At 43.3% G+C, this 27,527-nt stretch overlaps 1 protein-coding gene across 4 annotated transcripts in view; it reads right to left on the bottom strand.

Moving 5' to 3' along the window:
* TMX3 (thioredoxin related transmembrane protein 3) overlaps window positions 1–27,527 on the bottom strand; it is a 306,294-nt gene that overhangs the window by 18,506 nt on the left and 260,261 nt on the right. For all 4 annotated transcript variants that reach the window (XM_029590913.1, XM_029590914.1, XM_029590912.1 and 1 more), the window contains exons 12-13: window positions 23,782–23,835; window positions 16,336–16,392 (exon numbers count right to left, since the gene is read on the bottom strand). In XM_029590913.1, the coding sequence (XP_029446773.1) occupies window positions 16,336–16,392; window positions 23,782–23,835 (111 nt within the window). The remainder of the gene's footprint in view (window positions 1–16,335; window positions 16,393–23,781; window positions 23,836–27,527) is intronic.

Below are 27,527 nucleotides of genomic sequence, written 5' to 3'. Positions count from 1 at the left end.
GTGTCTGCTCCAGACTCATTCCACATCTCCTGTCCCCTGCAAATTTACTGAGGAAGGGGAGTGGCTGAGCTATATATAAAGAGGCCCTGAGATTTCTAGTGTTTCCCCTGAGACCCTGCAACTGATGCAAATTCCCGGAATCTCAGGGTGAAATCCTGAGAGTTCCCAGCTATGGATAGGAGGCAATGTCATGATATATTGGTAACAAATTAAACAGATAGGAAACAATATGTAGGCTAAATGGCCAGTTTTCTCAATGGAAAGATGTAAATTGTGGTATGCCAGGGATTTGTACAGGGACTACTGGTGTTTAATTTCTCCATTAATGATCAAAAAACACAAACTTATTCAAAGTAGGTAAAATACAAGTAGACTGAGGAATTACAGGAGAATCTTGCCAAACTAGGGAACAGGGATCCAAATGGCAGATTAAATTTAATGAAGACAAGTAGAAACTGATTCACATAAGGAAACATAATAGTAACTATATTTCTATTTGCACTTAATATCCCACCATTACATTACTTATGCATTACTCAAAGTAGCTTCCAGCAGTTTAAATCATTTCATACATCAATAAAATACAAAGTAACACAATGATGGGTTTCATATTTGGAGTTATCACCCTGGAAAAAAAATCTTGCTTTCATAACTGACAATACATTGAAATCCTTAGCTCAGTATGCAGTAGCAGTCAAAAAAGCAAATAATATGTTAGGAATTATTCGGAAAGGAAGAGAAAAAAAATACTACCGTAATGTCTCTGAAACATAGAAACATACAGAAACATAGAAATGATGGCAGAAGAAGACCAAATGACTCATCCAGTCTGCCCAGCAAGCTTTCATACTTATTTTTCTCATACTTATCTGTTACTCTGACCACTAAGGTCAGGGCCCTTATTGGTAACTTTTTGGTTCTAATTTCCTTCCACCCCCGCCACTGATGTAGAGAGCAGTGCTGGAGCTGCATCAATGTGAAGTATCAAGCCTACATGGTTAGGGATAGTAACCACCGCAATAAGCAAGCTACTCCCACGTCTATTTGTTTACCCAGCCTGAGCAATAAATCCTTGTTGGTTGTCTGAATATAAATCCTCTTTTCTTCATTCCCTCCTGCCGTTGAAGCAGTGAGCTACGCTGTGTATATGTATTCAAAGTGAAGTATCAGGCTTGACTGGTTCAGGGTAGTAACCGCTGCAACAAGCAAGCTACTCCCACACTTATTTGTTTTTCCAGCCTGTGCAATTTAGTCCTTGTTGATTGTTTGAATATAAATCATCTTTTCTTCATTCCCCCTGCCATTGAAGCAGACAGCTGCTTGGATATGCAATGAAAGCGAAGCATCAGGCTAATTTGGTTTCGGGTAGTAACCGCTGCAACAAGCAAGCTACTCCCATGCTTATTTGTGAATGCAGATCTTTTTTCCCACATTTCCTCTTGCCGTTGAAGCATAGAGCAATGTTGGAGTTGCTTTAACTTTGTGTAGGTTTATTGAATAAGGGTAGTAGCCATCATTCCCGCAAGCTACCCCCATGCCTCTTCTCTTCAGTTCATTCACATCCTCAAGACTTTATGGAACCACAGCGTTTATCCCACGCCGTTTTGAAATCCTTCACAGTTCTGGTCCTCACCACTTCCTCCGGAAGGGCGTTCCAGGCATCCACAACCCTCTCCGTGAAGAAATACTTCCTGACATTGGTTCTGAGTCTTCCTCCCTGGAGTTTTAAGTCATGACCCCTAGTTCTGTTGATTTTGTTCCAACGGAAAATGTTTGTCATTGACTTTGGATCATTAAAACCTTTCAAGTATCTAAAAGTCTGTATCATATCAGCCCTGTTCCTCCTTTCCTCCAGGGTATACATATTTAGATTCTTCAATCTCTCCTCATAAGTCATTCGATGAAGACCATCTACCTTTTTGGTCGCCCTTCTCTAGACCGTCTCCATCCTGTCCCAATCCCTTCGGAGATACGGTCTCCAGAACTGAGCACAGTACTCCAGGTGAGGCCTCACCAGGGACCTGTTCAAGGGGATAATCACTTCCCTTTTCTTACTCGATATTCCTCTCTCTATGCAGCCCAGCATTCTTCTGGCTTTAGCTATCACCTTGTCGCATTGTTTCGCCGACTTCAGATCGTTAGACACTATCACCCCAAGGTCTCTCTCCTTCTCCGTGCACATCAGCCCTTCACCCCCCCATCAAATACATTTCTTTCGGATTTCCACACTCGATATGCATGACTCTGTATCAATCTATGGTGTAATCACACTTTGAATTTTGTATATAGATTTGATCTCCCATCCAAAATAAAAATATATAGTGGAACTATAAAAGGTACAGAGAAAAGCAACAAAAATAGTAAAGAGGATGGAAAATGTTCTCTTATGAAGGCTAAATAGGTTAGGGCTCTGCAACCTGGAGAAGAGATGACAAAGATATGACATGACAGTGGTTTTCATTTTCTGAAGAAGCGCAAGGCAACATGCTGGACAGTGATCGGCTCTAATTTTGAATGCAGTAAATGTGTTCCTAAACACAGCTTCCAAAGGATTGCATTTATACCAGTCTATACACTAAGTATTGTTGCTACACCATTCTACATGTTTACTCAACAAATGCTGAAGATTATCACACCAAGTTGCTCAGCCTAGACTATACATGTTTTTTGACAGTACATTGATTAATCATAATTGAAGACAATTTACAACGATAGCTCTTGAGGGAGCTCAACTCGGCCAGAGTCTGGCTCTTTCCAATAAAGGCTGCTTTACACCGATCACTCTCTGTTTCTTAGCTTATCGACAATTTGGATCGGCTTCCGTTTTGTTTTACAGAATACAAGGGCATGAAAAGATTGATAGTAACATAACATATTAAATGATGGCATAGACTGAAGTAGCCTTTCTAGTCTGCCCTGTGCTGTTAAGAGTTGTAACTGCTAAGGATGTGCACTCGGTTTAGACGAAAAAGACAATAGCAACAAAACTGTCTATTTCAACTTGTTTCGGAAGCGCCCTGAAACAAACAAACAAAAAAAAAGACAAAATTTCATATAATTAGTATTTTGAGTTAGTGCGTACTAACGGGATTTAGTGTAGTAAGTCCGAAATTAGGGAAACACGAAAAAAACAGCTCCGAACCATTTCAAAAACTAAATTAAGCACAAAAAATAATGAAAAATAATCACTTCATATTACTAGTAACTACTGCTCCTTGCGGATCACTCTAATGAATGCCTGAAAACAAAAAGTAGTCAAAACACTGCTGTTATGGGCTGAATTGCCACTCTATGCAGCAGAGGTGTAATGTGGGTCGCCGGTGCCTGGGTCAATGTTCGCATTTGTGCCTCTATGCATCCCCACAATACACTTCTCTTAGGAATACCTAAAAGTCACCAAAACAAACCCCAGAAAAAAATGAGCTAACATAACTAAGGGACAAAAGATTCCCCATGCTCACGATGAAGGGTTGGCGATGAGAAAAAGGGAACCCCTATGCTATTAGGGCGAAGGCTAACTTCATCCTACAAGCCCCTGGATGGTCACCCCATAGGGATCAACAAAGAAAATTCCATCCTCCAGCTGGGTAACAGAACATGGGAAATTCTTCTTGGTCACTGGTGTCCTTGGAGGTTGGGAAGGATGGGTGGAATTTGAAAAGGAAAGATTGGAGAAAAGGTATTGGAGAGGGAATCACTCGAAATAAATAACATAGAAAATTCACCAAGTTCATCTTCTCTGAGAGGACACACAGGGATCACTAACAAGCTGGTCACCCCTAGGAAGAACTAAATATGTTACAAAAAATTTGCATCAATAATCACATGTCAGCACAACCATGTAATAAACAAGCTTCAATGTATTCTTATATAAATCTCCTTTTCAGAACAAGATAAATACAATAAACAATAATCATAATCATTTGAAAATAAAAAGAGCAATGGATGCAGAGCAGAAGTAGGACATTTCATTTTATAACCTAAAGTGCAAAAGGTAAGATAATAATTTTTGGGAGGGGGGGGGGTTAGAGTAGGGCTAGGAGGGGGAAAGGTCAGGGGAAGGGGTGGGAAGGTCAGGCTGGGGGGGGGAACGGGGGAAGGCAGTGCGGCTCAGCGCACGCAAGGTGCACAATTGTGCATCCCCTTGCGTGTGCTGACCCCTAATTTTATAATTTGCGCGCGCAAATTATAAAATCAGGTGTACATGTGCGCGCGCGCCGGGTATAGCGCACACATGTATGCCCGCGCGCACCCTTTTAAAATCTACCCCTTTGTGAAGTAACACAAAATCCTACTAAGTCATTCAGAACCTTACCATACCATAGGAACATAAGACTTGCCATACTGGGTCAGACCGAGGGTCCATCAAACCTATTATCTTGTTTCCAACAGTGGCTAAGCCAGGTCACAAGTACCTGGCAGGATCCTAAGGGGTAGATAAATTCCAAGTTGCTTATCACAAGAATAAGCAGTGGATTTCCGCAACTCTACCTTAATAATGATTAATGGACTTTTCCTCCAGGAACCTGTTCAAACCTTTTTTAAACACAGCTACACTAATAGTTTTCACCACATCCTCTGGCAACAAATTCCAGAGCTTAACTATGCATTGAGTAAAAAAATATTTTCTCTTATTAGTTTTAACTGTATTACCTAGTAACTTCATTGTGTGTCTCCCGTTCTTTGAACTTTTTGAAAGAGTATACAGCTGATTAACATTTACTCGTTCCATTCCACTCATTATTTTATAGACCTCTATCACATCTCCCCTTAGTCATCTCTTCTCCAAGTTTAAGAGTCCTAATTTCTTTAGCCTTTCTTCACAGGGGAATTGTTCCATCCTCTTTATCATGCGTCTCTGTACCTTTTCTAATTCTGCTGTATCTTTCTTGAGATTTGATGACCAGAACAGCACACAATCATAATGAGGTTGCACCATGGAGTGATACAGAGGCATTATGATAGTCTCTCTTTTATTCTCCATTCCTTAACTAATAATAATCCCAAGCATTCTATTTGCTTTCTTGGCTGCTGCTGCCCACTGGGTAGAACATTTCAACATATTTTCAACGATGACACTTAGATTCTTTTCCTGAGTGGTGACTCCTAATGTGGAACCTTGCATTAATTAGCTATAATTTGGATTACTCTTCCCTAGGTGCATCAATTTGTGCTTGTCCACATTACATTTCATTTTCAATTTGCATGTCCAGTCTCCCAGTTTTGCAAAGTCCTCTTGCAATTTCTCACAATCCACTAGTGATTTAACAGCTTTGAAAAATTTTGTCTCATTTGCAAATCTGATCACCTCACTTGCTGTTCCCATTTCCAGGTCGTTTATAAATATATTAAAAAGCAGTGGTCCCAGAACAGATCCCTAGGACACTCCACTATTCACCTTTTTCCATTGGAAAATTTACCATTTAGCCCTACTCTCTGTTTTCTAACTTTTAACCAGTTGGCAATCCACCATACGATACTGCCCCTTATCTCATGACTTTTTTTATTTTCCTAAGAAATCTCTTATGAGGGACTTTGTCAAATGCTTTCTGGAAATCCACATATTTATGCCCTCAAAAAAATGAGGCAAATTTGTGAGGCAAGATTTCCCTTGTCTAAATCTATGTTGGCTTTGTCCCTTTAAACTATGCTTATCTATATGTTCATCAATTTTTTTCTTTATGATAAGTTTCTACCATTTTGCTTGGCACAGATGAAAGACTCTCTGGTCTGTAATTTCCTGGATCACCCCTTGATCCCTTTTTAAAAATTGGTATTACCTTGGCAACGCCTCCAATTAATAAATTTCCAATAGCAGGTCCGCAATTTCATTTCTCAGTTCTTTCAGAACTCTGGGATGTATACCATATGGTCCAGGTGATTTGCTACTTTTTAGTTTGTCAGTTTGCCCTAGTAAATCTTCCGGGTTCACTGATATTTGTTTCAGTTCCTCTGAATCATCACTTTTGAATATCACTTCTGGCATGGGTATATCTCTTACATCTTCCTCAGTGAATACTGAAGCAAAGAATTCATTTAGTTTCTCTGCTATGGCTTTATCATCTCTAAGTGCTCCTTTTACCCCTTGATCATCTAATGGTCCAACTGACTTCCTCACAGGATTTTTCCTTGAATGTACCTGAACAAGTTTTTACTTTCAGTTTTTACTTCCACGGCAAGCTTCTTTTCAAATTTTCTCTTTGCCTTCCTTATCAATGCTTTGCACCTGTCTTGCCAGTACTTATGCTGTTTCCTGTTTTCTTCATTCAGATTCCTTTTCCATTTATTGAAAGATGTTCTTTTAGATATTATAGTCTTACTCACCTCATCTTTCAAGCATGTCGGTAGTCATTTAGCCTTCTTTCCACCTTTTCTAATGAGTGGAATACATCTGTTCTGGGTTTCCAAGATGACATTTTTAAACAACATCCATGCCTCAGCTAAACTCTTAACCTTTGCAGTTGCTCTTTTCAGTTTTTCCTAACCATCTTCCTCATTTTATTATAGTCATCTTTTTGAATAGGAGGAACTAGGCTCCAGAACTCAAACAGTAGAATTACACCAGTCCCTAACATATCAATATAACCTCCTAATGGGAAAACAAAACTACATGGACTATGACAGATCCCTACATAGAAATTACACGCTAGCAGAAATACTGCACTCCAGTCACGCAAATAGAGCAGAAACCAAAACTTAATACAGAAAAAGGGACTACAAATTAGAAACAGAAACTATTATGCGTGCCATTCGCGGAAGACCCGCGGCATGGCCCCCTCACCTCTCTGCAGTGACTCCAGCTCCTGGTTCCTCCTCACTGGCAGCAGCGGGCCACCAGCTCTGTCCTCGGGCCTCCCCTGGTGCTCCCGGTCCAGCCATCACGTCCATTGTTTCTCATTGGGCCTCTTCGCGTGGCCCGTGGAGAGACACTGCTACTCGGGCCGCGCCCCTCCCTAGGCTTGCACGCATCACCAAGATTTAAGTAGGGACCGCGGCAGGAATCTAGCTGCGGCTCCAGATGATGATGTCAGCAAAGTTTCAGTATCTGCTCCCTAGCTTTGCCTTTGCAACAGGTCTCCTTGCTGGTCGAGTACTCGTTGCCTCCTTAGAGATTCATCTCACTTCTGTGTTCCTGCTCCTCATGTTCCTAGTTCCTTCGTTCCTGCCTTGCACCATACCTCAGATTGCCTACATGGACTTTGACTCTGCTTCCACTGACCACGCCATTGACTCTCTCCAAGCCCAGACCTCTGCTTCGCCTGACCATGCCATTGATTCTCTCCAAGCCCGGACCTCTGCTTCACCTGTCCACGCCATTGACTCTCTCCAAGCCTTGCCTGACCATACCATTGACTCTCTCCAAGCCTGGACCTCCGCATTGCCTGACTACACTGTTGCCTCTCTCCAGATCCAGACCTCCACACTGCCTGACTACGCTATTGCCTCTCTCCAGACCCAGACCTTTGCATCGTTTGATGCTTGACTACCTCCATGATAAGATCTCAGCCTTGCTTGCCACTGCCTCCAGATTGCCGCAACACCTGACGCCTCTGCAGCTTACTTCCTGGACTTGGTCTATTCAGGCTTCGGCCTGCTCTTGCTTGGGCGCCCCCCTGTCTGCCTCCGTTCCTTTGGCACCCGAGTCTCCAGGACACTACCTTGTCCAGTGTAAGACTGTGCCATCTATCACATGCTGTTTCTGGGCTGAACCCAATCTCCACATTGACTACATACAGAGGCCCATCTAAGTCCAGCCGGTCCCGGCATCCAAAGGTTCAACCCGCGTGAAATGAGGGCTGGTATTGGTGAAGCTCCAGCTGGCCTCTGTTCAACAGCTCACTCCGCCTGCCGACGGTGGGGACCCGTAGGGCCTTACCTATGGGTTGCGTCAACCCCACCTCGGCCCAAGGGTCCACCTCCGGCACAACAGAAAGATGCAAACAAAAACTTGAAAAGGAAAACCCGATAAATAAGACTGTGAGCATTGGAATTTTGAAGAAAAAGAAACATTTCTTCCTGTACTGGGCAAAATACAAAGATATAAGAAATTCCCAAAACTGTCATATTCCAGTCATAGAAACTTAAAATAAAATTTTCGGTTCCGTTGTCATCTGATCCTTTATTTTTCTAATCAGGCTGGCCCCGATTACTCTTTTCCACTTTCCTTTTATCAGTCTTTTTCCAGGGTCTCTCTTCAGTTTTCTGCATCTTCTCCCCCTTCTTCCCTTCCTCCTTTTCATCTCTTTCCTACAATGATTTTGCTTTTTCATCATTTTCTCCATTTGTCTCGTGTGCCTCTATACACTCATGGCTAGATTTTACTCTTCCTTCTCCAATTCTCTCAACCTCCAGTCTTCAAGCTACCTCTGACACATTGACCTACCCTACTAGCTTCCTATCTCCTTTTCTGAGCCCCCCAGTTCTCCCACTTTCCCACTTTTGTCTTCACTCCCTCCCCAGTCTTCTATTCCCCCTCTTTTACACACTGCACTCATCCACTTCCCAGCCCTTATTTACCTTCCTCGGCCTCTCATCGACTCATCAGTCTCAGCCCCTTCCCTGTCACTGATTGCCTCTCCTGCCTCCCAGCCCCTTGTTCTATCTCTTTTCCTCTACCCAGCTTCCATTCCCCTTTTCACATCCTTAATTTCCATTCTCTCTTACCTCTCTTCAAAGACTCATCCTCTTCCTGTGTCTTAACCCCTCCACAGACCACTGGGTCCCTTTCTACTGTTCCAACCTCCCTCTAGCCCATCTAAAACCTTTAAATCATTTGACTCCTCTCCACTTTTTTTCATTTGTCTCACTCTTACTCATATCCCTAGTCCTCATAGTCTTCTAACCCGAGGCCCTACTCAAACTCAGTCTCCACTCTTCCCCACCTAATATCCATGACTCCACTCTACCTCATTTACTAATCCCAACCCATGATCTGAATCCCACTATCCTCTCAATCACCAACCAGAGTTTGTATGTACCTTTCTGCTCTCCCAATCACTAAATTGCCATTTGAGTCCCTGCTATCCCTCATCCCATATCTCCAATATCCACCCTCCTGACTTCTTCCTCCTTTACCAGAATTCATCTCCTGCCTGTCCTCCCTCCATAGCATGTGCTCCTCACCTTTCCTCCTCCTTCCACAGCATCTGCCTCCTTGTCTTCCTTCCCCAGCATCTCACCTGTCTTCCAGCATCTTCCACCTCACCATTCCCTCCTTCAGGATCTTCCCCTGCCTTTCTTCTCTCTCTCAGTAACTGCCTCTTTATTCTCTCCCACAGCACCTGCCTCTCCCCATCCCTCTTTACCTCCTACTTCTACTCCTCTCCCCAAGCAGGTTCCCCTGCCTTCCCCAACCATCTCCAAGCCTCTTAGCCTGTTCTCCTTTCTATTCCAGCATCGACACCACCTCTCCCTCCTCCAGCATATGCTCTTCCTTTCTGCCTCAGTCCTGACTCACCACAGAAAATTTTTTTAGTGTCACCTAAGTAACAGAAACACAAATTTCCACCACTATTAGGCACATTATGAAATAATACAAAAGTGCTTGTGGTACCAGAACTATAATACAGAAGACACAGCTCCTCACAGCTAGAAACTTTGACTAGGCACACTGAGCATGCCCAGCATGTCCTATACCATGTGTCTATGCAGGGTCCCTCTTCAGACTCGTAACATAGAATTATGATTAAAATAAAACAGGAGAAACCCATCTTTGCGGGGTGTCGGGAGGGATTCGTGAGGACTGATATCCTGCTGTCCTTGGAGAACAACTGTTACAGGTAAGCAACTCTGCTTCTTCAAGGATAAGTCCTCACATATGGGTGAATTCCTAGCTATAGGCTTCTCCCCATCTCAAAAGGGGATCAACAGATACCTAACCAGGTCCAATGGGCACAACAACTCCAGTGCTGTTGGTAACAGAGGGGCAGACAGCCTGAATGTTGGGAGAGCTGGGTTCTACACCTCAAACAAAGTCTGGAGGAAAGACTGGCTGAACCTACTGTTGCATCGGCCATCCCTATCCAGACAGTCATGTCATGTGAATGTGTGGAGAGAATTCCATGTTGCAGCCTTAAGATCTCCTCCACGGGAACTGCTCACAAGGGGGCCACCGATGCTGCTATGGCTCTGTCAGAATGACCTTTGACATGATCCTCAAGATGCAGTCCTGCCTGGGCATATCTCTGATTTAAAATACTTCATTATGTGCATATGAACGGTTAGCCCAGACCATGCCCCATCCACGGCCTCTTTGTACGCACTTTAATGTTACGATATGCGCATACTTTTTGCTCTTGTGAAAATATGTGTACCTCATGCGCGGCACACATATACGTGTTAGTATTCTATACTAACTCTCAGACGTCTGATCATCCCAGCTCTCAACCGAACTCGCATCTATAATCCTCTTATTTCCTGCTCTCCTTATGAACCTCCTTACCCTCCCCATTCAACCCCTCCTTGCTCTCTGACTTGATAAGTTTTATATTTGAAAATGTTCACCTTACTCTACTGTTACAAATCTTCTATGAAAATGTATATTGTTCACAAGGTTTTACTGTGCTCAACTGCTATGATAATTACATAATCTGTAAACCGTTATGATGGCTCTACCGAATAACGGTATATAAAACTCAACAAATAAATAAATAAATAAATGTGGCTGATCCTGAAAGGATCTCTGAGGGAGGGGAAAGGGAATATAAAACTGAATAGGAGACATGGATGGGCTTATGGTCTTTATGTGCCGCCATGTTATATGTTTTTCTGTTTAAAGGCATACATTTCAAATGTATATACTACAATAAGATCCAGACCATACACTTGGCCAGCTTGAACTCTGATATTACCAGCAAATATAGATCCAAAATACACATGCAGCCAGGCTTGTAAAACACAACTTAGATATTAAGATCACACGTTAAGTCAGGGAAAGGTACCGCTGAGAATTGTTTTTTACTTGCAAACTATTTGATCTTAAACTGTTTGAACAGTTGATTTTGAAGGTCAAATAAGTATAAAGCAACCATGGATTTATTTGTAAGAGGCAAAAATTGCTTTAAAAATATAAATTAATCTGGTAGTTAACTAGTTCAGCACTTCAGACTTAAAAAAAAATCTTTGTCTTGATGCAGATTAAAACAAGATTTTAATTAACAAGGATAAATATTGCACCCCATACCAATTTAAGAAATAATTGAAAAGTTTTTTTAATATAAAATTTTTCATGAAAGATAAAATCTACCTGAACTTCACTGTTTGTTTTTTTAAATAGGAGTATTAAGTGATATCACCAATGATCCATCAAATTCAGCATCCTGTCCCTGACACTGGCCAATCCAAATCACTTGGAAATACCTGGAAGACCTCTTCCCTCTTGCTCATTCCCAATGCTTGCTTGGCTAGTGAGCATTAATTGATCTGTTCTTCAGGAATTTGTTTAAACCTTTTATTAAATTTATTTATGCTATTAAGTTTGACCGCATCCTCTAGCATCAGATTCCACAGCTTAATTCCACAAATTAATGAAGTGCCTTCATTAATTTGTTTTAAATCAGTTACTAGTTAGTTTCATGGAGTATTTTCTGATTATATTACTAACTGAAAGGGTAAATAACCATTTTGTATTGTGCCTCCCAGGATACTTAAGGGAGCTCAGGTCCTCTGAAGGACCTGTTCAGTAGTTCTTTGGAGACAGGTATGGTTCTGCAGAACTGGAGAAGGGTGGATGTGTTCTCTCTTATTAAAAGTGGTAATAAGGAGGAAGGTTTGGAACTATAGGCTGGTTAGCTTCACATCAGTGGTGAAAAAATTGATGGGGATTCTACCGATGGAAAGAACAGTAAACTATCTGTAATCTAGTGCAAGCGTAGGCAGCTCTATGCATCAATCAGGTTATGAGCACCTTGCTAAGGAGAACACGCCAGTGTATCTCTTTCCCTCAGAACAGACGGCATCAAGAACAAATCATGAAGGATTTTTATCAGGTTGCATGCTATCCCCCTGTCCCGGGGGTGATCAATTGCACCTACATCTCTATAAGGGAACAAGGGAGAGACAAGGCCACCTACTGCAACCGCAAGGGCTTCCACTCCCTCAATATGCAGGTGATCTGCGATGCAAAGGTCCTCATCCTGGATGTTTTTCTCAAGTTTCCTGGATCCAGTCCTACCATCCTCTCGCAGTCAGGAATTCATGACCACATCCAGGAAGGACATATCACGGGGGGCTGGCTACTAGGTAGGAAACAATCTATTGATAACACTATATCCCAACCAGCTTCACCAGGGAGTGTCCCACATCTCTTTGTGGCCACCCTGGCCCGGCATTGACCTCCAACCCAACCTAATCCCATAATGTCCAGTCCAAACTCAAAGGCTATATAACTGTTCTGTTGTGGTTTCTCCCTTACAGGTGACAGAGGCTATCCCCTCAAAACCTGGCTCACGATCCCTGTGGCCATCACTCAGAGTGCAGCACAGATGCAATACAACAAGGCCCAATGGATAATCAGAGCAGTTGAGAAAACCTTTGGCCTACTCAAAACATGCTTCCGCTGTCTGGACAGATCTGGGGGATACCTCCTCTACGACCCATCTAAATTCTATCAGATCTTCCTAGCCTGCTTTTTGCTACATAACTTGCCCAAAACCAGACACAAGCTTCTTCCAGGGGTATAGCCAGAGAATGCCGATGAAGAGGAAGAGGAGGAGTAACAACAGCTCAGTCAGGAGGATTACAAATTATACATCGCTATAGGCAACGACAGGCTATACAAGAAAGGAACATTCTGATACAAAAATATTTTAATTGGTGATTATAGTGCTTTTATTTATAGTGAATTATCTTCTGTGCCTAAAAAAATACAGTTAATGCCTATTTTGGTCGACTTTGCTAATTGGTGGTTTGGCAGGGGCTTGGGGCTGGGCCTTTCTGGACACCCTCCTTCTCAGTAATGGTCCCTCAGAGGTCACTGGACCAGGCTTGTGAGGAACATGGCTGCTGGAGGGTTTAAAAAAACAAACTGGAAACCGATCTAATACTGCAGTAGCAACCAATAGACGAGAAAAACCGGTGAACACCAGGAATTCTTTATTCTACACAAATCATCATAAAAAGCCTGACTCAGGCCGAGTTTCGCTCATTTGAGCTGCTTATGGGGCTTTTAAAGTTGATGCCAGCGGTGGCCTGCATGCAGTTCAGCTTCCCTGAGTATGCACCACAAATTTGATACGTCGGCGCGATTGCTTCTAACAAACCGGAAATGTGTTGTTTCAGTTGACATACATTTTCATGGCAGACCCCTTCTGTCTCCTCCTGCATTGTCATTTGGAAACTGTGCATCTGGGGCTGCAGGGCCCACACCTCCTCCACAAGACGAGCATTCAGGGAGATGAGGAGGTGCTCAGCTGGCCAGACCTCAAACTCTTCCTGGTCCTCACCTTCCTCCTCTGTTGAAGCTTCCATACCCCCTTGCTCCTCTGCCTCCTCCTCCAGTGCCACCTCCGGCTTTTCATGTGGTTCATCCACATGTGTCCCAATGGTAGTGGTATCTGGAGCCACCTCCTCCTCAGATGAAGATTCACAGAGCTGGTGGATGCGGCGCCAAGGATGCTGCAGCCTGCTTGGTCCTGGCTGATCCTCCTGGCAGCCCACTGCAACAGGGAAAATAGTACCAGGTTTAGTTGCACTTCACAGGGGTGTGCGTATCTCTGGAGTTTCCATGTGCACAAGCAGTACAGTGGCTCAAGGGTTCTTTCAGTACCTCAGATACTAGAGTGAAAATATATTACATGTTTCATTTCCAAACCTAGCTTCCCTCCCAAAACACACATGTACTGATCCTGCCTAGCTGCTGAGGGTAGCAACTATCTGCAGCCACTCTTTTCAAGGGTGACTTCTTGCCTCTAGATGTGCAGCCTTGCAAGTTCATCTCTCACATTCAAGTAATAGGATGGAATACAAACAGGATTTAGGAACTGTCCAATTATCCGGGCCGGGAGTGGAAAGGAAAGTCAACATCACTAGGTCATCTGGCCATACAGATCAGTATGCAACAGAGGGCCAAATATAGTAAGATGCTAGACACATCACACCTATCCACCAATCCTGAGACCAAAGACCTGGGGCACTGTAGCATATAAAACCTGTGCCTAAAATGGACATCTAGGTGTGTATCCAACTAGGCGCCTAACTGGGCACCCAGCACTGCTTGATCACACAACTGAACACACAGGAGTGCGCCGACGACTCTGCCGCGAGAAAAGGCACAAAATCCCTTTGTGGCCTACTGGATGCCAAAAAGGAAGAAGCCTGGAGTGGTGCTCTTGTCTTTCCATTATCTCCTTTTGATTCCTTCTTCTTTCTTCTCTTCCTTTTTTTTTTTTTTTTTTTTACTCACAGGTACTTCCCCGAAGGGAAATATATACATGTCCACCATCTGCTGGAGACAGAGAGTACTGGCGGGCTAATATTGGGGTGGGACTATATGGCTGTGATGTCAGCTTTTGATCCGTCTCCATTTGCTGGCATAGGTACATAACCCACTCGGTTGGGATTGACCTACCCGAATGCAAAGGAAGCATCAATCCACCTTGCATACGATGGCTGCAGCAGGAAACCAGTCAGCTACATCTGATGCCAATTTTATCTTTACAACCATCTATTTTACCGAAGATGCCCTTTTTGTTCTTTTCAGCGTCAGCAAGGTCTGCCCACTCCAGTGCAGCAGCAGCAGCTGCTCATCGGGGAGCATCAACCACATGCTCAGCAGCAGATGCAGACTAATCTTGGACCAGTTTTGATGGCTTTGATATCCACTTCCCTGTAATATTAATAAAAATAATAATAATCCATGTCCTGAGTCTACTTTCCAGTGGCATTGAGTACAGTAGAAAAATAAGATACACACAAAGGCAGGCATTCATGGAATATGAATATTTTATATAAGATATAAGCTTGTTAAAATTCTGCATGTGCAGGTACAAAAGGGAAAAATGAGGGAAGGGAAAAGAGAAAATAAAATGTGTGTTGCCTCTCACTTTAGGGCCATAACAAGCGCGCTCAATTTATTTATAAGTGGAACCATGACAAAGGCCTTATTGAAATCGAAGTATGCTACAACTAATATTTTCCCCTGATCCAACTCACTGGTCACCCCGATTTGCCTGACAAGACCTACTTCTGGTAAAGCAATGCTCTCTCAGATCTTGTAATCCATTGGATTCCAGCAACTGTTTTAGCAGGAATTCCATGAATTTGCACAAAACAGAAGTCAGACTAACCAGCCTGCTGTTCCCAGCCTCCTTCTCACTTCCACTTCTATGAAAAGGAACTACATTATCTTGAACTACTCCTAACTCTAAAGAAGAAAGACTGAGAGGGCTCAAGAGGCAGGCATGGACATGCGGGAACTCCTTTGCTGGGTCCATGTTGGTGACATCATATGTCACCCACATATAATGTTAATTCATTCCTGTTTGCTGACAGAACTCTCTCACATTCCACCTCCAGCTATCACTGTTCCCCTGCAACCCATCCAGAAAGCCCCATATTCAGCCTCTTTCCTGCTCCCAAAACAGTGCTTCTACTGCTATCAAGACTAGTCTACAGTCATTTGTTATTTATGTTTGCACATCACCTTCGAAGAAGGGTCCATTCCCCATTTCCAAACATGGATTTGTCCCTTAGGACAATTCCTTTTCAGAAGTAAAGCAAATGAATCCCTAGCAAGTAGCTGTACTTATTATGCATGGATTCATTTCACTTTTAAAGAAGAAACCAATCTTGGTTTGGAACTAATGGACAAATCTCTTTCAGAATTGGGGTATGGTCCCTTCTTTGAAGGTGATGTGCATAAAAAGAAGTGGCTGTAACCTAATCTCTGTACTGGCAGCATTAGAAAGCCATGTTGGAAGAGGGAGGAGGTAAATGTATACTTTCTCCTGCTGGCTGAGTAAAGCGTCCTGTTGAGTAGGCTGTGGGGGTGGTCAATGGTCGAGGTAGGAGGGATGGGGATTGACTGTGGTCATGTTTTTCCTCCATATCACTGCAGGTATCCAGGGATGCCAGCAGCTTTTTAAAAATCTATTGGGCTGCTGAAGGTAGGAGGGAGATCAGAATTCATAATGATTGCAGGGCACACCAGTCTGATCCTATTTTTACACGAATTTAGGCATATTCAGTTTGGAACTCTTAGAATGCTTTGCAGACTGAATAACAGGAACAAAATACTCAGGATACATTCAATAAGAGGTACAATAATGCAGTAAACACTGGAATGGAGACTGACAAATTTTGTTTCCTTTATTTTCAAGGAGAATTCACAATACTTACTCCATCAATAGGCTGTTAATGTAGTCACTTCCATCCATGTGTCCAAACTGAAAGTCCCTGAAAAACAAGAAGCACGGTGTCATAAATTTGTAGAATAGAAAGAACCCTGAAAACTAATGACACTTCTAAATGCATGTTTTCCTAATTCTTTATCATGCTGGTATCGCAATCATTCATTTCCTGCTAAGCTTCCTGTGATCAGAACAGCTAAAGAAAAAAATATTTCTCCAACAGAGTCTATTTCCTGTTCCAATAGGCCACAATGCATCACCCGATCACTCTAGCTACTGGCTTAGGATCATTAATTTAACAACTGAAAACAGCTCATGACTGGTCATTTTAAGTTTCTAAAATGGGTTGGCATTTATGGTCAATGGTATTGTGCAACACTTCAATTTATTTTCAACTTAAATGGATCCTGCCACATGTTAAAAGATGAGCAGAAAACTGCACAACTAATCCAAATGAATCAAGTCTTGCTCTCACATAAATGTTCCATAACACTACAACTCAACTTTTGGCAACAAACATATCATTTCTTGGATATGAATTTCATAAAAATGTTAACCAAGACCACATAATACAAAAATTTAAGATGAATCCTTCAGCTCCAAAATAAGATGAATAGACCTACTTTAGTAATATGCTGTAGAAACCAATTCATTAGCAACCAACATGCCACCTCCATAAATAACTATGAAAATATTTGGGTATGGAAGACACTAGATACAATGTATTGCAGATGACAACAGATAAATCCATTGTCTTAGTATGTGAAATCATTACAAAAAGAAAAAAGAAGGCAAAGATAAAATAACCATGAGGCAATAATATATGCAAAGCAAAACCTATTTAATAGCTAATTAACAAATATTTTATAGCTACAGAAAAGTCTAATTGATGTTGACCAACTATTTCTGAACACAATGGATATAATTCCTGTTTGCTGAAAACTTTCATGCCATTTCCCAACAGTCAAAATACATACCCAAGTATATCAGTATGCAGCAGCAAATCCATCCTTAACACTAGATACATTTGCCACTGTAATATATTATGTGTACTAATAAAATTACATGATAAATGGAAAAATCATGAAAGACTCAAAAAAACTACTGAGAGGATCACTATGCAGCTCAGTTACTACAAACCAAAGCATTTGTCTCTGGAAAATTTCTAACCAAAAAAAGAACTGCACTTATGTTGCAAGGAGTGTCAAGTATATCTTGATGTATTTTAAAGACATAAAACACATTTATATATTATTCAGGTGTATAAAATATAATAATTTACTTCGATAAAATAATTTTTTTAAATCCTTCCTCTTTGCTTATTATATGAAATGAAAAATATCTAGGTCTTTGACAAGAATTTAAGATTTTTTAAGAAGTGCCTCAAGCAAGCAGAAAATCAAATTTAGTTCAGGAGTTCGATAGTCCAATATTCAAACATATTCCTTATGGTCTTTTATGTACTCTAAGGAAGGTGTTAACTCAAATGAACTCTCCCTTCCAGGGCAAACAGAGAACAACAGGTTGGAGCCTCCTAACCTGGGAGCCTCAAATCCAAAGAAGGAACCAAATCCCTTCAGTCCTATCGGTTCAACTCAACTATCTGTACCAAGCTCTGCATTATACACGTATAGAAACCATAGCGGTCTTTTGAAGCAAGAGGGATGGGCTTCTGGATTGATCTGTGGTATTCCAGAAACAAAAATTAGCAGATAAGAACCAATTTTTCTTTCCTGTTCATACCCCAGATCAGTCCAGACAAGAGGGATGAACCCAAGCTACCCTACACTTGGAGGGAATCCAAAAGACCCACTCACAACACACTTTTCCCAAATGTTGCCTCTTCCGGCGCCCAAACATCTAAACGGCAATGTTTGGTAAAGTTATGAAGTGAAGACTATGTTGCTGCTCTACAAATTTCCTGAGGCAACACTATCTGACACTCCGCCCAGGAGGCCGCCTGTGCCCTTGAAAAGTTTGCACACAACCCCTCCGGAATCGGTAGACCTTTACAGAGTTAGGCTGAAACAATAGTTTCAGTCAACAAGAAATTGTGGCTTTAGACACCTTATTTCCTTTCTTTGCCCCGCTAAACAAGACAAACAGATGATTCGACCACCAATAACTGTTAGTGACCTTCAGGTACCGTAACAGCATTCTACAAACATCCAATAAGCGAAGCTCTCTCGCATGTGGAACCTCCAAAGACAAATTTGGAAACGCAAGAAGATCAACCATTTGGTTGAGAAGAAAGATGGAGACGACCTGTGGCAAAAAACGAAGGAACTGCACTGCGTGCAACGAAACTCCATCATCTGTGATCCAAAGGAATGGATCCCTATAGGATAAAGCCTGAAACTCAGAGATCCGCCTAGCTGAGCAAATCACTACTAGAAAACAACTTCAAGATGAGGTCCTTCAATGATGCCCATTGCAAAGGTTCAAACAGAGGTCCACATAACACCTGGAGGAGAAAGTTAAGGCTCCATGATGCACACATCCTACACACCAGAGGCCGCAAATGCTTGGCCCCCTTCAAAAAATGGACATCTGGATGAGACAACAGTGGCCTCTCCTGTATATTACTTCTAAGACAGCCTAAGACTGCCACTTGCACTTAAAGCAAATTGTAGGCCACCCCTTTGCCAAGCCCTGCTGCAAAAAAGCCAGTATCTGAGGAATATCCACTTGCAAGGGCTCTAGACCTTCTTCCAAGCCTCAAACACTCTCCATATTCTGACATAAGCAAGAGAGGTGGATGGCCTCCTAGCCTGAAGCAAAGTAGTAAAAACCAGCTCTGAGTATCCTTTCAATCTTAATTGTCTACTCTCAAATGCCAAGTGGCGAGACAAAAGCGATCCGCCCGATCTGAGATGGGCCCTGTAAATGAGTCAATCTGATGGGCCCATCTATCGCGTGATGAACCAGATCCGCAAACACAGCCACTCTGTTGCTACGAAAACTACCCTTCCTGGGTGTCGCTCTACGCATCGCAACACGCAGCCTACTAGAGGACATGAAGGGAACACATAGCGCAGAATCTCCGTTGGCTATGGAAGAACTAGAATTTTGATTCTTTTGACCCGAACGCTCACCTATGACTGAAGAATCAAGACACTTTGGCATTGCTTTGCGATGCCAACAAATCCAGCTGAGGGCTGCCCCACCTGGACTGAATATCTAAGGCCTCCGCTGACAGCTCCCATTCCCCTGGATCCAACTGCTGTCTGCTGACATAATCCGCCTGCACATTGTCCACTCCAGCCACATGTGATGCTGCTATTTCAGTCAGATACTGCTCTGCCCAGACAAATAGGTCCTAAGCCTCCTGAGCCACAAAATGACTTTTCGTCCGGCCTGTCGATTGATATATGTCACCATCATTGCATTGTCCGAGAAAACTCTCAGCATCCTGGCCTGTACCTGCGGAAGGAAGGAAATCAATGCCTTGTGAATGGCCCTTTCTCTAAATGACTGATAGACCAGAATGCTTCCACCAGCGACCATAGCCCCTGAGTGTCTTCCCTGGACACACTCTCTAACCTGTAAAGCTAGCATCTGTAGTCACCATACCCAGTCCGGAACCTCCAGCCACACCTTTCTCCAAATTGGGGCAAAACAGCCCCCTGAAGTGGTAAAGAAGCAGAAAATCCTGTGACAGCGGATTCCATCAGGACAAAAGCACACTCTGAAGTGGCCGCATGTGAGCAAATGCCCCTGGAACTAATTCCAGTGTAGACCCCAGAGAACCCAGCATCTGCAAATAATCCCAGACTTTGGGCATCGACAGCTGAAGTAGATGAAGGACCTGAGCTTGCAACTTCACCACCCTCTCTGAGGTAAGGAACACATTGCCCACACAGGTATCCAAACACATTCCCAGTTACTCCAAAGACTGGGATGACACTAGATGGCTCTTTGCTAAGTTCACCACCCAGCCCAGAGATTGTAGCATCTCCAAGACCCACCAAACTGACCGATGAGATGACTTTCGACTTGGCTCAAATGAGCCAGTTGTCCAAATAAGGATGAACCAGAATCCCTTTTCTTTGCAAGGCCGCTGCCTCCATTTCCATCACCTTCAAAGAACGTCTGCGGCCAGGGGAGTTGGAGGAGCTAGGTCTAGATTGGGCAAACTGGTGGTCAAACTGGTGAAACTGATTATGGGCTAGACACAGAATCTGTTATAAAATTCTGTCGCTTGCACATCCCAAAGCTAACTTATGCTGCTGTGCACACACAAGCTTAAAATTAGGAGCATACATACATGAGCCAGGACTATTTCATAACATGCACGCATATATGCGTGCAAGATATAAAATTGCCACGTATCTGGCCGCACGCTCATATACACATATATATATATATATATATCAGCAACTGTCTGCGCATTTGAAAATTAATGTCCCTGCAAGAGCAAAAGCATAGGAGGGATGCTACAACCAGCTCCTGTGATTCCAGCTCCGAGTGAAGGCAGGGGGTGAGTAATTTGTCAGAGATCAACTGGTAACTACGGGCAGGTTAAACTTCAGATCCCATGGTGTTCAGGGCTTTGCTTTTTGTTGTGCTTAACCAGCCGTACATTGAGTGAATGAATGGTTGCAGGCTGGCACGCTAGCAGCCCTGCCAGCTCTCATTGCACTGTTTATGAAAGAAACATCAACTTCTGCGTACCCTTAGAGGCCATCAAGCCTGACACTGCAGGTTCATTACTGGGATGGTGCTTGGGATTTGGAGCTTGCAGCTGAATCAGATCTAAGAGCCGCCCTGGAATCTGTTCTACTGCAGACTGAGTAATTTCTGTGGAAACAGCCACCATCTTAAGAGCTTCCTGAAGTTTCCTCTAGGCCATGGCTTCTGCTGTGCTCCTTCCTGGTCATCTGGGAGGGGACTCTGGTGATTCTCCGTTGGAGATCCTTTGTTTGATTCTATTCCAGACTCTAACATTTCCTCCCCAGGGGATTTTCCCCCTAAATATTTCTTCCTTAAGCTGCTATTCCAGGCCTTCAATATTATTCAGAGGCTTGGTGAGGGAGTGGGACTAAGAACATAAGAAGTTGCCAAACTAGGTCAGACCCACTCACCCCAGTTAATCCAGGCCCCTCAAACACTGCAGATATGTCTGCAAATTATTTTATAAAGGCTTACACCTCCTCCACAGCAGAAGTAAATTTGTGCTCAACTATACTTAGATGCATGCTCAAGCACGAAGCTACTTGCATGCATATCTCTTAGCCCCACCCCAGAATGCCCATGCCTGCACACATTCTGCCCCTTTTTCCATGATGCAAGGTATTTACGCAAGCATGTGGGCAGCTTATAAAATCAGGTGGACATGTGCATGTGCTACATCATGCATGCTGATCTCCCGATTTTGGAATGTGCCTGACTTTTAAAATTCAGCTTTTACTTTTTTTTTTTAAAGGAGGAGAGGGGAGGGGACGCAGCAGCTTTTACAAAGGATCCTCAGAAGTCTAAAACTGGCTTCCACCTTTTAAATCTACCACACTTCCTTGGTGTTGGGAGTCTTCGGTAGGGCTCACTGAATGGAAAAAAACTGTAGCTTTGCCTGCAGGATTTCACAAACAAAAAAGGCTAGTGAAGAACTACAGCAGTCATTCTAACAGGAAGGAAAAGGCCAAAACCTGAGAGCCACAGATTCTGCTGTGCCACACCATTACGTCCTACCATATGCTGGAGACGGAGAATACTGGCTTTTGCCTGGGCTGTACCACAATAAGTAACAGTGATGATATCACGTAAAAAGCTGTGTTCTCAGTCTCCATTTGCTAGTAGTGGAAAATAAACCCATGCTCCTGGATGTGTGTAGCAGGATGATAAGGAAAGGTTAATTTATTGGCTTATTTATCGCTTATATTTTTAACTGCCCTACTCCAAAAGCTTAGGGCTTAGTTATCACAGAGACTCTAATCCTAAAATGCCAGGTTTTTGATGTGTATGGTTTTTTTTTTTAATACAAAACAATCACCATTTTTCATGATTTCAATATTTCCAAAATATCCCAGTAACATATGACAAAACCAATCCTGCCAATCTAATATATCTTAGCAGATAACTGAGTATAAGCATACAAATGGCAATAACACAATTAGAATAAAAACAACCAAAATATGCAGTTGAAATGGACATTCATAATCAGAAAAGTCAGGTGCAAACAAAATAGGTTTCAATTTCTTATAAAATATGATATAGATTTCTTCTTTCTGTAAATCTTGAGGGAGTTCATTCCAGAGGGTGAGGGCAGCTACTGAGAAAATACTATCTTGAGTTTCAGAAAGTCCAGTACACATCTATATTAACAATGCTCAAGACACACACATTAACAAAAATGCTATGTGGCACCTCCATGAAGCAGGCAGAGTGGACATGGAGAGGTCTCATACGGACAAAAGAAGAGCTAGAAAAACAATGAGAGTGCCACTAGTCTCTCTTCCAAATTTTAAAACATAGGGAGAGGATTCAGACACACACATGAGCCTGTCTGTTACAATGGACCATTTCCCTCTATATACAAATGAAGGAGAAGGTAGAAGTCTGTGGTACAGGCAAATGGGCAGCTACAGCCACCAGCTCACAATGGGTTGGCATAGGAAAATCAAGACAATTGAAACCCAGAGTTTTTCAATATATAATCAGAATATCCTTTTTACTGGGCAGAAGGCAATATCAGAATCTAACAGCCATGATTATGTTATGCACAGTATGTCTAGAGTATTCCACAAATAAAATCAATAAATCTACTTCTTCCAGATAGATTGGACATTAAGGAGATATAGTTAAATAGGCAAAGGTAAGATCAGAAGAGCAAACTTGTAAAGATAATGTCTGGGCAAGAGACAAATGAGGAGGCCATTGAAGAACAGGCATATGAACAGCTGATCGATAAGATGGCTTCCAATACTAATTACTCTAGTGACCATAATTCATAGCAACAGAAATTGGCATAGTCATCACATTAGCATCTAGACACATTAAAATTATCAGTGCTAGTCAAAATCAAGAATAAAGAATAAAAATCACAAATAAGAAGTCAAGCTATCAGAAATTGGCCACTGCCTACCAGTCAAATAATAAGGCAGGCAAAGGCGTGAACACACCACCCTGACTGAATCGGTGTTTAACAGAGCCGGGTCTGGAAGTGACCTCAATAGGGCACAGGTTCATCGGCAACATCAGCAGCAGGGACTGGTTAGCAGATTCAAGTCAGAGACAGGTAGTAGCAGATGAGCAGACAGCCCCATGGAAAAGAAACAGATGACAGTCTCCCCTATAGGAAGCATTTCCCAATATTTTCCTCTCTAGTCATGGACCTGTATGAGAGAATTGTTATAACGAGGAAGGGAATAAAGCACTCTAAAATAAAATATAGAAGTTAAAAAACAAAAAATGTTACATAAAACATCAGCAGACATACCTGTGAAAATGATCTCTATAATTCTTAGCAATTTCCTGAATAATGTTTTTTAGTCTGAAAAAAAGAAAAAATAAAATAGATTTTTACCAGTCCTAATGTTAAATTCCTAACTCTAATTATAAAACTAATTTTGGGACACTAGGCTTGATTTATCCAATTTAAGGATGTGGTGAAAAATGATTTGGGAAAGCTGAAAAAAACAAATGTGATATTCGAAACTTGAACAGAAGCGGCTAAGGAGGCCAAATAAAAGTGAACTGGATAATTCTGAGTGAATAAAACATTTGGGGACTGCCTATGAACCATGGAATGTATTATCAGCAAAAAAGAAAAGGTTTTTAAAGTGGTCAGGTTAGGAAAACGGACGCTCGTAAAATTGAGCATCCGTTTTCCTCACTTGCGCACACAATCACCTCTCCTGGGCACTCAATGCAATAAGTAAATGAGCCATCATTCTAAAAAGGACGCACTAGGGATAAATTGTGCATCCCTAGTGCATCCATGGCATCGAGTGCCCAGGAGAGAGCAGAGTTGCTTACCTGTAACAGGTGTTCTTCCTGGACAGCAGAATGTTAGTCCTCACATGTGGGTGACATCATCAGATGGAGCCCTGTCACGGAACACTTTTGTCAAAGTTTCTAGAACTTTGACTGGCATACTGAGCATGCCCAGCATGTCACTAACCCTGTAGCCACCAGGGGTCCCTCTTCAGTCTCGTTTGGGGCAAAAGTACGAGCGAAAAATAAAAAAGAAAATGGTAACGAACCCAACTCTGCGGGGTGATGGGCGGGCTTCGTGAGGACTAACATCCTGCTGTCCTGGGAGAACACCTGTTACAGGTAAGCAACTCTGCTTTCTCCCAGGACAAACAGGATGGTAGTTCTCACATATGGTTGAATAGCAAGCTACAGGCTGAGCCATACAAATGAGGTCAAGCAGAACACAAGGATGAGGCAGCCTGAAATTCACAGTGGGTCGAGGTAGGACGAGTTGGGTTCCTACACTGGGAACAAATTCCTTAGGACAGAGGCCAAAGACAGAATCCTGTCGTCCAGCCTTGTCTAGACAGTAGTGAGCTGCGAAGATGTGGAGAGAGCTCCATGTCGCAGCCCTGCAGATGTCAGCAATCGGAACTGAACGGTAGTGTGCTACTGATGTTGCCATTGCTCTGATGGAGTGTGCCTTCACTCGTCCCTGCAGTGGAAGGCCTGATTGCTGGTAGCAGAATGCAATACAGTCTGCTCACCAGTTTGATAGTGTTTGCTTGCCCATCACTTCCCCAAGTTTGTTTTTATCAAAAGATACAGTTGGGTGGACTTTCTGTGGGCTGTAGTGTGGTCTAAGTAAAATGCAAGAGCACGCTTACAGTCCCAGGTATGCAGAGCTCGCTCACCCAGGTGAACGTGAGGCCTTAGAAAGAAAGTGGGCAAGACTATGGACCGATTTAAGTGGAAATCAGTTACCACCTTAGGAAGGAATTTAGGATGAGTGCGAAGAACCACCCGGTCATGGAGGAACCTTGCGTAGGGTGAGTAGGTCACAAGGGCCTGTAATTCACTTACTCTGCGAGCAGATGTGATGGCTACTAGGAAAAGCAGTTTCCATGTAAGGTATATGAGTTCGTAGGAATGCAAGGGCTCAAAAGGAGTGTGCATGAGCTGTGCAAGGACAACATTGAGGTCCCATGCCACAACCGGTGGCCATAGAGGAGGCTTAAGCTGTAATAAACCTCTCATGAAGCGACTCACCAGGGGCTGAGCTGTTGTCAGGGCATCCGCTATTTCTTGATGGTAAGCAGAAATGGCACTAAGATGCACTCGGATAGATGACGTCTGGAGGCCAGATTCCGAGAGGTGCCAGAGATAAACCAACAGACTCGATGTTGAGCAAAAAAAGGGATCCAAGCCCTTCTGTGTGCACCACAAGGTAAATCTCTTCCATTTAGAGCGGTAGGATTTCCGCGTGGAAGGCTTCCATGAAGCTACGAGGACTTGAGAAATGTCCCTTGAAAGGTTGAGTGGTTGTAATATCAACCTTTCAACATCCAGGCCGCCAGAGACAGGGCCTGGAGGTTTGGGTGGTGTAACTTGCCACGATTCTGTGTTATGAGGTTGGGCGTCATGCCCAGGCGAATGGGGTCCTGGACAGAAAGGTCGAGAAGTATGGGAAATCAAATTTGGCACAGCCAATACGGAGCTATGAGAATCATTAAGCCCTGGTCCTGTTGTAGCTTCACGAGAGTCTTGCTTATTAGTGGAATTGGAGGATACACATAAGGCAAGCCTGTGTTCCAGGGAAGGGCGAAGGAATCCATGGTTGGTGCTTGTCGGTCCTTGTGTAGGAAGCAGAAGCGTTTCACTTTGCGGTTCTGACTGGATGCAAAGAGGTCGATGGTCAGCTGACCCCACCGGTGGAAGATTCTGCTCGAGACCGAGGGATCTAGAGATCTCTCGTGGGGCTGGAAACGTCGGCTAAGGCGGTCCCACCAGTGCATTTTGTGTGCCCGCTAGATAAGTGGCTCGCAGAAGATGGAATGTAACAGGGCCCAGGCCCAGATCTGCGACACCTCTTGGCAGAGCAGGTAAGAGCCCGTGCCCCCCTTTTTGTTCAGGTACTACATTGCAACTTGATTGTCTGTTTGAATCAAGACAACTTTGTTGGAGAGGCAGTCCTGGAATGCATAAAGGGCGTATCGCATCGCCCGAAGCTCCAGAAAGTTGATTTGATGGATCGCTTCGGCCGATGTCCAAGTCCCTTGAGTTTGAAGGCCTTGGATGTGGGCTCCCCAACCTAGGTTGGAGGCATCCATAGTTAAGGTCACCTGAGGAGCGGGTTGCTGGAAAGGAAGACCCACTTGTAAGTTGGCTTTGTGTGTCCACCATGCAAGGGACAGACGAAGCTGGCTGGTTATGTGTACCAGGGACGACAGCGGTTGAGTAGCCTGTCACAACTGAGATTTTAGAGTCCATTGGGTCACTCTCATGGTAAGGCGTGCCATAGGGTGACATGAACTGTTGATGCCATATGGCCGAGCAGCTTGAGTAGCTGGCCAGCGGAGGCTCTTTTCCGACGGCGGATAAAGCTAGCAAGGTTGGACAGCGTAATCACACGGTCGTTAGGTAAGAATGCTCTGGACAGTGTTGTGTCTAGGTCTGCTCCTATAAAGGAGAGAAGATGAGACTGTGTCAACTGGGATTTGGAGTAATTGATTAGAAATCCCAATGAGTTCAGGAGCCTTATGGTGAGACCGAGAGAGTCGAGGGCTCCTTGTTTGGATTGGCTTTTTATGAGCCAGTCGTCCAGGTATGGAAAAAAGCAAAATTGCTTACCTTGTAATAGATGTTATCCCAGGACAGCAGGATGTAGTCCTCACATATGGGTGACGTCACTCACGGAGCCCTAATGCGGGAAAACTTCTGGCAAAGTTTCTAGAAGCTTTTGACTGGCAGCCTGGGGCTACTGAGCATGCCCGGCATGCCATGATATTCCCTGCCACAGGGGTCTCACTTCAGTCTCGTATGTAGCAATAAGCGTTAGCAAAAGAAAATAATAAAAGTCTGAGGCCCAACTCCGCGGGGTGGTGGGTGGGTTCTATGAGGACTACATCCTGCTGTCCTGGGATAACACCTATTACAAGGTAAGTAATTTTGCTTTATCCCAGGACAAGCAGGATGCTAGTCCTCACATATGGATGATTAGCAAGCTAGAGGCTGAGTCATTGTACATGTAGTTAGCAGTGATGCGTT

The sequence above is a fragment of the Rhinatrema bivittatum genome, chromosome 2 (genome assembly GCF_901001135.1).
Source record: "Rhinatrema bivittatum chromosome 2, aRhiBiv1.1, whole genome shotgun sequence".
In the NCBI taxonomy this organism is placed as follows: domain Eukaryota; kingdom Metazoa; phylum Chordata; class Amphibia; order Gymnophiona; family Rhinatrematidae; genus Rhinatrema; species Rhinatrema bivittatum.
The sequence above is the reverse complement of the archived record's forward strand: the minus strand, read 5'-3'. Positions and strand labels throughout refer to the sequence as shown.